This window comes from Carassius gibelio, chromosome A17, assembly GCF_023724105.1.
Source record: "Carassius gibelio isolate Cgi1373 ecotype wild population from Czech Republic chromosome A17, carGib1.2-hapl.c, whole genome shotgun sequence".
Classification (NCBI taxonomy): domain Eukaryota; kingdom Metazoa; phylum Chordata; class Actinopteri; order Cypriniformes; family Cyprinidae; genus Carassius; species Carassius gibelio.
The window spans coordinates 4,540,339-4,552,810 of record NC_068387.1 but is presented as its reverse complement, the minus strand read 5'-3'; the positions used below and the strand labels follow the sequence as shown (position 1 = coordinate 4,552,810).

At 38.5% G+C, this 12,472-nt stretch overlaps 1 protein-coding gene across 1 annotated transcript; it reads left to right on the top strand.

Annotated features, from left to right (window-relative positions):
* Positions 1–467: 467 nt before the first annotated feature.
* olfm4.1 (olfactomedin 4, tandem duplicate 1) lies at positions 468–5,748 on the top strand. Its single transcript, XM_052530582.1, has 5 exons — positions 468–555; positions 2,637–2,789; positions 2,874–3,086; positions 4,607–4,754; positions 4,840–5,748. Exons 1-5 carry the CDS (start codon positions 502–504, stop codon positions 5,688–5,690), a joined length of 1,419 nt encoding a protein of 472 aa, XP_052386542.1. The 5' UTR covers positions 468–501; the 3' UTR covers positions 5,691–5,748.
* Positions 5,749–12,472: the final 6,724 nt, after the last annotated feature.

Genomic DNA, 12,472 nt, shown 5'->3' with positions numbered 1-12,472 from the left:
GTTGAGATCAATATAAACAGAAAAGAAATGCCATTTATAATTTATTACTCATTACTCAACATAATAACAGGGTTGCTAGTTTTAGCCCAAATTAAGATACTCAATAGTGTCTACTGTAACTCAACTGGGACCAGTTTATTTTGCTTATTTTATTCTTGATTATATTTCTTACTGATAGATTGGGTGACACTGGGTGACATCATTCCTTTTTAGTGCCAGTTTATCTGAATTGCACAGCTTCCTGGATGCTGATAACACATTTCATGTGAAAGCACACCTGTTTTGTTTTTACAGTCTACATTTCAGCATAATCTGACCACTGCCTTAAATCCACAAATTAAATATTATTAGAGGCGTTGTGTAAAGGACATAAGCAAATTAACATCATCATTTGTCAGAGAATAATGCTGTGAAAGGTCCATATGCTGATAACATCATAAAATATGATGGTCTTTAAAAGCCAGAGAGCTCCATTCCTATAACACAACTAACTAATGCACGATGATTGCCACATTTCTTTATTTTGTCCTCTTCAGGTCTGCTGTTGTCGAAGGGGTAAGTTCAGTACAAGTTTTTCCTCTTTGATCTGTTTAAAAGCAGCAGAAACTAAAAAAAGAGCTGTACAGTTATCAGGAAGCATCATGAACAAAGAGTAGCACCTTAAATTAAATTATGTACTGGAAGCCAGTGGAGAAAAACATAACTAGTGTAATAAATTTACTTAGTCTGAAGGAGTTGCAGGAAGGACAGGTGGCACTGAGAGATGTATAGACAGTTACAGTAGACCAGGTGAGAAGATATAAAGGCATACAACATTCGGTAACACTTTAGAATAATGGTCTATTTTTAACAAGTAACTATGCAGGAAGTAATAGATATACTAAATTAACACTTAATATTAACTAATAGAGAAGTAAGACTTACAAAGCAGTAAATACTAGCGAAGTTAGGACAAAGGTAGTTCTTTATTAAATATTTGATATTTACAACAACAAAAAATATATATATCCTCACTTAGAAATGCTTGATAACTATAACCAGTTAATAAAAAATAACCAATTACTAATTACAACAGTAACCTCTTAAAAGTGAACAATTGGGTTATTGGTGGAAACTAATTTATGAATATGATATCCCCCAAATATGAAGAAACTGTGACTTCTAGTCTTACCAAAGGATGGATGTTCTCTGTTTATTTCAAACAAAACTGTAGGATAATAAACAATGATGTTATATGACAAAAACAATTCACATTCTTAAAGAAGGCATCGACTGCATTTATACTGTGTTAAGCACCAAAATGCATATTCCAGATTATGGTGTCTGGTAAAATATCACTAGTGCCTCACACAAATGTATGTGAAAGATATAAAATGTGTTAAAAAACTTATAAAATTACTTAGTAATTACTGAGTTGTTAATGTGTTTTTCACTTTAAAATAATGGTCCAGATAATTAGTGGTTCCTGCAGGCTGACAAGGTAATGCTTGAGCAATTAGTGAGGGGCTAATGTATTTTTCACTTTAAAGCTAAAGTGCTACTACGGAACTACTAGTGATCTGGGCCATTATGTTATTACTAACAAGTAAATTAATAAGTAATTTAACATTTTATGTCTGACACATACTGTACAGTCCTACATTTGTGTGAAGTACTAGTGATATTTTACCAGTAGGTCGTATGGAGTGGGATACATATTGAACTGACATGAAGGAGAGATCATACGTGTGAACTAATTCAATCATGAGCTAGTCAGTGTCACTTCTTAATTATTCATATTTTTTATATATTTTATGTTTAAGTTTGAAACTAAACAGAGAACATCCATGCTTTGGTAAGAGTAGTAGTCACAATTTTAAAATGAAGCCGAATTATTTGGGGGATATCAAATTCATAAATAAGTTTCCATGAAGAACCCAGTTGTTCACTTTTATGACATTACTGTTGTGATTAGTAATTAATTGGTTATTCTTTATTAACTGGTTATAGTTCACAAATAGTTCTTAATTAGGATATTTTTAGTAATTATCAAATATCCAATAAGGAACTACCTTTGTCCTAAATTTGTTACTACTTACTGCTTAGTTAATCTGGCTTCTCTATTAGTTAATTGTATTAAGTTAAGTGTTAATGTAGTACTACCTATTTATTCCTGCATAGTTACTTGTTAACAACAGACCATTATTCTAAAGTGTAGCACCTTAAATTAAATTATGTACTGGAAGCCAGTGGAGGAAAACATAACTAGTGTAATAACTTTACTTAGTCTGAAGGAGTTGAAGGAAGGACCGGTGGCACTGAGAGATGTATAGGCAGTTACAGTAGACCAGGTGAGAAGATATAAAGACATACAACATTCTACAGGTTTTCCACAGATAAAACCCCAATAATCATTTAATTTATTAGTAGTGTGCCTCTAGCTCAAACAGTAGGGCAGGGGTGTCCAATCTTGCTCCTGAAAGGGTTTGGTGGTCATGGGTATAATTCCCAGCAAATGCATTAACTAATACAGTGAACTCCTTAAAAGCTGTGTATATGTATTAAGGTAAAACTGTCTGCCAAATGCATGAATGTAAACTCATCTTGCTGATGCAGAAGAGGAGAAAGACTTGATGGCTTTCACTTGTCTTCTGTAGGCACTGAGTCCCTGGGCTGAGGGCAGTGCCTCCGGTGGAGAATGTATCTGTGAGGCTTTCCTTCCCAACAGCACATTTCCAATCAGAGAGCTCATCTCGCTGGAGAGCACATCAGTTGAGATCAACTACAAACTGGAGATGGAGATTAGCAAGGTGTGGTACTACCTTTAGAACTCATGAGACTAAACTGAAGGGAAACGTGCAGAAGCTAATTGTTCTTTAACTGATCTTGTGCAGGTGGAGATTTATGAGGTTAAACTAAAGGTCTATGTAGCAAAAATAATGAACCTGACAGTGCTAATCGAGCAGATGGAGGATGACCCCGACTCCTACAGTGAGCTCCACATAGAGGAGGTGAAAATCAAGATCAAGCAGGTGGAGGCTCTAATTGTGGAGCTGCAGGCGTCTATACAAACCACCTCTGCTGTGCTCATATCCATACGCAAACAGGTGAAATCTCTGCTCAATCAGCATAAATAGCAGCTTAGGTGTTAGTTGTACATAAAATCTTGTACAGGTGAAGGTGATTCTTGTACAAATGATGGTGATTCTTTTTACCTGGTCTAATAAAAATATGTACCTCTGTGTACTTGTGCAACACCGTTTTAACGTACCTCACTGCACGTTTAGCCACAGTTTCAAAGAGAAATGTCCACTGAGTGGCATTAAAACACAGGTTCAGTACGTGAACCCTGGCACATTTCTATTATGTTGATATAGTTACATATTGCTGTGTTTTTATTATGTTGCTTCAGGTACATTTTGTGGCAATTCAGAATTCAAAATCCGGGGACTGTAGCTAGAAGTTAATGCTTTATTGTGTTGGAAATATGCACTACAAAACGCATTTGTTTATGCAACCATGGCATTTTGACTTCTTTATATGTAGATTTGAACCGTTTTGTCAATCTGTGGTTACAAAGTTTCTCAAGTACATCTCCATTATTCATGGGCTACCAAACAAACCTACCATCTATGAAAACCCATAGATGTGAAAATGGAAATGTGTGATGTGAATGTTCAAAAGCATCAGTTTTAAGTCATAACGTGATATTCTTCATTTAATTGTGCAAAAATGATGCTTTATTAATTGAAACTGAAAATTTGTGTGAAAAGGAATAATAGGTATTAGAGTTTTACTTCCTCTAGTGTTCATTTCTTTTACAAAGTGCTGTGATATGTAGTCATTGGTATGTATTTCGCGTCTCACAAAAAAATGCCCCCAGGGTACATTAATGCATGAGACCAGGTAGGATTCTTTTCAAAATCCCTGACAACAGGCACAGTACATTCAGGGGTTATTCTGTGATAACAATTGGCTGAATGGACATTACCCCCATATTACATAGCTACTTGCCATATAAGTAATTAATCAGACACTAAATATTGATTTTAATTGAATTGTTTGACCACGAAGCTTCAGTGAAGACAGCAGTTGCTAGAAAGCAGCAAGTTCAAACTAGACAAACATTTAAAACACACTGAACTCCTACTGTACACTAGTACTAGATCAACACTAGCCAGCCTAAACTATTCTGGAAGGGTTCCAACGTTTAAACTCTTACAAACATAGAGGTGAGGCTTTGTACAGCCAACAATTAAAGCGGGTTCACAGTTCAGCCTTTCTTTGTTGGGAATATATGATTTCAGTACAGCAACAACAGTATTTTCCTGGATTAACATCTTTGGTGAACCTGTAACAACATTCCAAAAAACCAATCGTATTTCAGGGCTAAGTTTACAATGTCAAATTATGCTTACAAATTTACTGTGTTGATCCAGGAACATGCCTTACAAAATCACTGTGTTGAGTTTGCATGTTTTCGTAGTTGTGCCACATTAACCCAAAGACTTGAAGTGATTTGGACAAATAACCATGTGTGTTGAATCTGTGAAGAACTGTTCAGGATGATGTTGTACCTTTGACCTTAGACTAATATTGTGATTCAATTTCATTTTGATGAGAACAGATCAGTGTTATGATTGCTGTACTGACTCAGCTGGAGATCACCTATGACAAGGACCAAGTTCTTGTGACACGTCGAGAATATATCATTCTTCAGCAGAAACTAGAAGAGTGCGAGAGACGCCATAATGAAATCTTTAACCCCAACATTGGTAAGTCTTTCTCCATCAAGATACTGAATTTCCAACTCTGTTTTCAATCATCTATAATAATAAACTTATTTACTTGTTTTACAAGGCATCTGCAATCATGGTGGAATAAAAAGAATCAGCAAACCCATCATCAGCCAGCTGAATGCAGATCTGAGTGCAGGTCATAAGTATGGAGGATGGGGCAAAGACTCAAATCCCCTGCCTGGTTCTGAAAACATGTACTGGTACTCCGGCTCTACTGACACTCTGGTCAGCAGAATCACACAGTACTCTGACTACTACAAACTGATCATGAGACAGGGCTATAAGACACATGAGCTTTATGTCCAAAATAGATATGATTGGCGAGGCACTGGAAACAACTACATTGTGCGGGAAAACACCCTGTACTATCAGTTCAGAAGCCCTTTTGCTATGGGAAAGCTCAACATGACTAGTGTAAAACTTGAGTACAAGGTGATTCCTACGGCCAGTGCCCAATTCTCATATCATTACTCAGCCAACCAGAACCTGGACTTTGCAGCCGATGAGTCCGGCCTGTGGGTAACCTACGCCACGGACGGATCGAAGGGTAAACTGGTTTTAGGGAAGATCAATGAAGTGTCATTTGAAGTAGAGGAGGTTTGGCAGACCAGTATTTTTAAACCATCTGTAGGAAACACTTTCATGATATGTGGGGTTCTGTATGCCACAAGGTCGGTAGACACTAAAACTGAGGAGATCTTTTACACCTTTGACACTCGCACTGAACAGGAAAGCTATGTTAGTATTCCCTTTGAGAAGTTCCAGGACTCTTATGTTTATTTGGACTACAACCCCACTGATCAGAAACTCTACATGTTCAACAATGGTTATTACACCAGCTATCATGTTTGGTTCAACTATGAGGGCTCTAGAGATAAGCTCTTGATTGACGAGAAACCTGAGAATTATTAATACAGCAATGAATGTGCTGGATTTATGTTTGTGTAATAAAGTCTTATGAGCACTATGACTTGGAATGGAGTTTTCTTATTTTTCTTATAAAAGTTAAAGGTTTATCACCGTGCTATCCCTTTAAGAGTGTATAACAAAATGTACATCCGTCCCTCATAGTCTTTGTGACAAACTGTACCTGAAAACAGTCTTTCCTGAAACCGAAACAACACAGTCTATTTTACTATCTAATTTGTATGTTTTTCTATGATGAGCTTATAGTTGTGTTTAGGGGTGGACCTTACTTAAAAAAATAAATAAATAAAATCAGATGTGATTCAAATCATACACATTCATATGAAATCCATACCTCGTAAAATAGATACATTTTCACATGAGGTCACGTTTTGAATACATTATCTTCAGAATCAGAAAAGAGCTTTATTGCCAAATGTGCTTACAGACACAATGAATTTGTCTTGGTGACAGAAGCTTCCAGTGCACAGGATGAAAAGTGACGACACAGACAACAAAATATGTAAAAACAATATTAAAATAACAATATAAAGAAACAAAAGACAATAGATAGTATGTTGTATGTACAGATGTGCTACAAATTATGAAAGGAAACATGGATAGGTGTATGATGTATTAAATAAATAACATGTATGATAAATATAGATAATTGTGTACTGCACAATTTATCGCACAGTGGGGAGACCACTTAGCTGTTCATGAGGTAGAGGAGGGAAGAATCTTTTCCTATTTCTGGCTGGTTTGGTGCTCAGTGCTCTGTAGTGCTGCCAGACAGTAACAGTTCAAAGAGGACGTGAGCTTGCCTTTTTGACAATGGAGTAAATGTGAATGTCCCACTTCAAGTCCTGAGAGATGGTAGTGCTAAAGAACCTGAATGACTACTGCAGCCACAGTGCTGTTCATTATGGTGAGTGGGGGGAGAACAAGGGGGTTCCATCATCTGACAGTGGCAAGGAACCAAAACTCCATCAATGACAGAATGGAAAAAAAAAAACCTTGGGAGAAACCAGGCTCAGTCGGCCAGTTTTCCCCTGCCTAGATGACACCATCATGGTGTGGTTTAATTCCAGCCTGCAACACAGGTGCAGAGGACTTGTCTGGTTCCCAAGGTCTTGTGCCGCTGGATGTTTAGGTGATGAGGCTTTCGCTGGGGAGTGCATCTTGTTGTCATGGTCTCTGCTGACATTCAGGACAGTAAAGTGAGATGCTGAACAACCATCTGATCTGTACAGACTGGATCCGTATGGCTACAGTGACCTCGGAATAAAAATGAGACAGTAGTATTAGCATAGAGGCCATTTTTCTTATAATGTAGTGAGTACATTGGGTGTTATGGGAAGTGTTCCCAGCTCTGGTTTACCTAATTAATGCAGCATAACAATCCTTTAACAGATTTGAATTATTGAAATGCTATAGTGTATTATGTGTATGCCAGGTTAAAGAGAAGGGTCTTTTATCTAGATTTAAACTGACAGAGTGTGCCTGCCTCCCGAAAATGGCTATGTAGATGGTTCCGGTCGTGGCCTAATGGTTAGAGGGTTGGACTCCCAATCGAAGGGTTGTGAGTTCTAGTCTCGGGCCGGACGGAATTGTGGGTGGGGGTAGTGCATGAACAGCTCTCTCTCCACCTTCAATACCACGACTTAGGTGCCCTTGAGCAAGGCATCGAACCCCCTACTGCTCCCCAGGCGCCGCAGCATAAATGGCTGCCCACTGCTCCGGGTGTGTGTGTGTTCACTGCTCTGTGTGTGTGCATTTTGGATGGGTTAAATGCAGAGCACAAATTCTGAGTATGGGTCACCATACTTGGCTGAATGTCACTTCACTTCACTTCTTCAGAGTTCGGGTTCTAAATAGGAAAATAATTGTCATGATTCTGCCCTCTTGTCCTTGATTTTCCTCTAGTCTTGAGGCCGGATCATGACAGGCCCGTGTTTTGTGTTGTCTCGTTTCCTTGCCCCGCCCCCCTGTTATCCTAGTTTTGTCATTATTACTTTACCTGTGTCACCTGTTTTGTTATGATTAGTCTCCCTATTTCTATCTCCTTGAATTCACTGTCCTGGGCGGTTCATTGCTACTTTGTTACTCATTGTTACACATTGAAGAGACGTTGTCTAGCCTGTGATTGTAGAGTTCCTGTGTGAAGAGTCTTTTGTTTATCGTGTCTTCCTAGTCTTGTTAAATTATCTGTCCTTGCCCTAGTCGTTGTTTTCCCCCTCGTGGGTTTTGTTTCCCCCTTTTTCCCTATAATAAACCCTGTGTGTTGTGTATCCTGTCTGTGCTTGAGTTCATCCTAACCCTCCACGTGACAATAATCTTCCGCCTGCAGTTGATTTTGATATTCTAGGTAAAATAAAATGGCTAGAGTTTTGATATTGCAACGGATGTGAAGGACTATAATGCAATATGAGCTCACTGATTCTAGTAAGAACTCTAGCTGCTGCATTTTGGACTAACTGGAGTTTGTTTATTTTAAGCACGCAGAGCAAGCACCTAATAAAGCATTACATTAATCTAACCTTGAGTTCATAAACGCATGAATTAACATTTCTGCAGTTGACATTGAGAGCATAGTTTTATGCTTCTGAATGATATGATATCTTGTCATTTACTGCTATGAAAGATTGTCCAGACGTTGCAGGATGGAATGCAGTCCCATATTGACTGCATCATCCATGGACCTGTTTGCTTGGTAAGCAAACTGCAGGGGGTCCAATCATGTCCTTCAGGTAAGCCAACACCAGTCTTTCAAATTACTTAATGACCACAGATGTTAGGGTAGCAGGTCTGTAATCAAGTCCTGTAATTTTGAGTTCCTGTGGGATAGGGATGATGGTGGAATGTTTAAAGCAGGAAGAGACTCCGCACTCCAGTGATCTATTGAAGATCTGTGAAAAGATGGAGGAAAGCTGGTCAGCACAGGTTTTCTACCTTTTCTTTACCTTTATCCACATTATCTTCACTGATCTGATGTGCAGGAGTGGGGGAGACGGGTTTGCTGGAGGTGTTGATGGCTATGTAGAGAGTAGATAAGAGCAGGTGTGGGGTATGAGACCAGGAGTTTCAAATCTATAATAATACAGCAGTGTCATAGGCTGAAACCTGGTTTTCCAGCTTTTTAGAGTGCGTCCACGCCAGAACAATTGGTCTGAGATCGCCTGAAAGAGGTGGTCTCAGCTCAGTTGAAAACAATCTCTGGAGTGGGAAAGCAATCCAGTCCAAATGGACCGACGAACCAGGCTATGTATGTTGGCCAATTACGTAAGTTCTGTGAAAAGCATTAGCTTTGTTGTTTTGCTAACAACTTAAATTGAACCTGTGAATGTCTTTGGATGAGCACATCTTCACCATTCAAATTAATGCAATTTTTTTTTCATTTTATAATGCCGTCTTATTGCTCTTATTCATAGTAAGTGCATTTTACAAATGTTTTCCTGATCAATCCTAGACTCCATCTCAAAATAAAAAAATAATAACAAAAACAACAACAACAATAAGCTTGCAAAGCTGTTCTCGTTGCATCCTGATGGATAACAGCTGTGACAGCTAGTGGAATCCCGGAAAATAAACCGTGGAACTTTGACCAATGAGAGAACAGTTTACTCGCACATGACGTGTATTAGCAAATTTGGTCCAGTGCTGTGTCAATCAATCAATCAATCACCTTTATTTATATAGTGCTTTAAACAAAATACATTGCGTCAAAGCACTGAACAACATTCATTTGGAAAACAGTGTCTCAATAATGCAAAATGATAGTTATTAAGGCAGTTCATCATTGAATTCAGTGATGTCATCTCTGTTCAGTTAAATAGTGTCTGTGCATTTATTTGCAATCAAGTCAATGATATCGCTGTAGATGAAGTGAACCCAACTAAGCAAGCCAGAGGTGACAGCGGCAAGGAACCGAAACTCCATCGGTGACAGAATGGAGAAAAAAACCTTGGGAGAAACCAGGCTCAGTTGGGGGGCCAGTTCTCCTCTCACCAGACGAAACCAGTAGTTCAATTCCAGGCTGCAGCAAAGTCAGATTGTGCAGAAGAATCATCTGTTTCCTGTGGTCTTGTCCTGGTGGTCCTCTGAGACAAGGTCTTTACAGGGGATCTGTATCTGGGGCTCTAGTTGTCCTGGTCTCCGCTGTCTTTCTGGGCAGTAGAGGTCCTTTCTAGGTGCTGATCCACCATCTGGTCTGGATACGTACTGGATCCGGGCTGCAGTGACCCTCTGATCTGGATACAGACTGGATCTGGTGGCCACTGTGACCTCGGAACAAGAGAGAAACAGACAAATATTAGCGTAGATGCCATTCTTCTAATGATGTAGTAGGTACATAGGGTGTTATGTGAAGTGTTTCTGGTTCCGGTTTACCTAATTAATGCAGCCTAAAAATCCTTTAACGGATTTGGATATTAAAAGCATATAAGTATGTTATGTGTATGACAGGTTAAAGAGATGGGTCTTTAATCTAGATTTAAACTGCAAGAGTGTGTCTGCCTCCCGAACAATGTTAGGTAGGTTATTCCAGAGTTTAGGCGCCAAATAGGAGAGGATCTCCCGCCTGCAGTTGATTTTGATATTCTAGGTATTATCAAATTGCCTGAGTTTTGAGAACGTAGCAGACGTAGAGGAGAATAATGTAAAAGGAGCTCATTCAAGTACTGAGGTGCTAAACCATTCAGGGGTTTATAAGTAATAAGCAATATTTTAAAATCTATACAATGTTTGATAGGGAGCAAGTGCAGCGATGACAGGACTGGGCTAATATGGTCATACTTCCTGGTTCTAGTAAGAACTCTTGCTGCTGCATTTTGGACTAGCTGTAGTTTGTTTACTAAGCGTGCAGAACAACCACCCAATAAAGCATTACAATTGTCTAACCTTGAAGTCATAAATGCATGGATTAACATTTCTGCATTTGACACTGAGAGCATAGGCCGTAATTTAGATATATTTTTGAGATGGAAAAATGCAGTTTTACAAATGCTAGAAACGTGGCTTTCTAAGGAAAGATTGCGATCAAGTAGCACACCTAGGTTCCTAACTGATGACGAAGAATTGACAGAGCAACCATCAAGTCTTAGACAGTGTTCTAGGTTATTACAAGCAGAGTTTTTAGGCCCTATAATTAACACCTCTGTTTTTTCTGAATTTAACAGTAAGAAATTACTCGTCATCCAATTTTTTATTTCGACTATGCATTCCATTAGTTTTTCAAATTGGTGTGTTTCACCGGGCTGCGAGGAAATATAGAGCTGAGTATCATCAGCATAACAGTGAAAGCTAACACCATGTTTCCTGATGATATCTCCCAAGGGTAACATATAAAGCGTGAAGAGTAGCGGCCCTAGTACTGAGCCTTGAGGTAGTCCATACTGCACTTGTGATCGATATGATACATCTTCATTCACTGCTACGAACTGATGGTGGTCATAAAAGTATGATTTAAACCATGCTAATGAACTTCCACTGATGCCAACAAAGTGTTCAAGTCTATGCAAAAGAATGTTGTGGTCAATTGTGTCAAACGCAGCACTAAGATCCAATAAAACTAACAGAGAGATACACCCACGATCAGATGATAAGAGCAGATCATTTGTAACTCTAAGGAGAGCAGTCTCAGTACTATGATACGGTCTAAATCCTGACTGGAAATTCTCACATATACCATTTTTTAAAGAAGGAATATAATTGTGAGGATACCACCTTTTCTAGTATCTTGGACAGAAAAGGAAGATTCGGGATTGGTCTATAATTAACAAGTTCTTTGGGGTCAAGTTGTGTTTTTTTTATGAGAGGCTTAATAACGGCCAGTTTGAAGGTTTTGTGGACATATCCCAATGACAATGAGGAATTAATAATAGTCAGAAGAGGACCTATGACTTCTGGAAGCACCTCTTTTAGGAGCTTAGATGGTATAGGGTCTAACATACATGTTGTTGGTTTAGATGATTTAACAAGTTTATACAATTCTTCCTCTCCTATAGTAGAGAATGAGTGGAACTGTTCCTCAGGGGGTCTATAGTGCACTGTCTGATGTGATAATGTAGCTGACGGCTCATTGGTTGCAATTTTATCTCTAATAGTATCGATTTTAGAAGTAAAGTATTTCATAAAGTCATTACTGTTGTGGTGTTGGGAAATGTCAACACTTGTTGAGGCTTTATTTTTCGTTAATTTAGCCACTGTATTGAATAAATACCTGGGGTTATGTTTGTTTTCTTCTAAAAAAAAAGAAAAGTAATCAGATCTAGCAGTTTTTAATGTTTTTCTGTAGGATATGCTACTCTCCCGCCAAGCAATACGAAATACCTCTAGTTTTGTTTTCCTCCAGCTGCGCTCCATTTTTCGGGCTGCTCTCTTTAGGGTGCGAGTATGCTCATTATACCATGGTGTCAAACTGTTTTCCTTAACCTTCCTTAAGCGTAAAGGAGCAACTGTATTTGAAGTGCTAGAAAAGAGAGAGTCCATAGTTTCTGTTACATCATCAAGTTGTTCTGATCAGATGTTTGATTACAGCGACTGACACTGCATTCAAAGTAATGTCTTATCAGTTCATGCATTTCCTCTGAATGAACAGTGAACTCTACAGAAACATTACATTGAATTTAAGTGTAATACTGTCACCCCTGTTAACTATAAACTCAATTACCTTTCTGGGGGTATATTTATATCACACACACACTTACAAAATAAAGGTTTGGATTTATGGTTCCATAACAAAACTATAACATCCATGAAATCTTTCCCTTGCATAAACTTTTATTTTG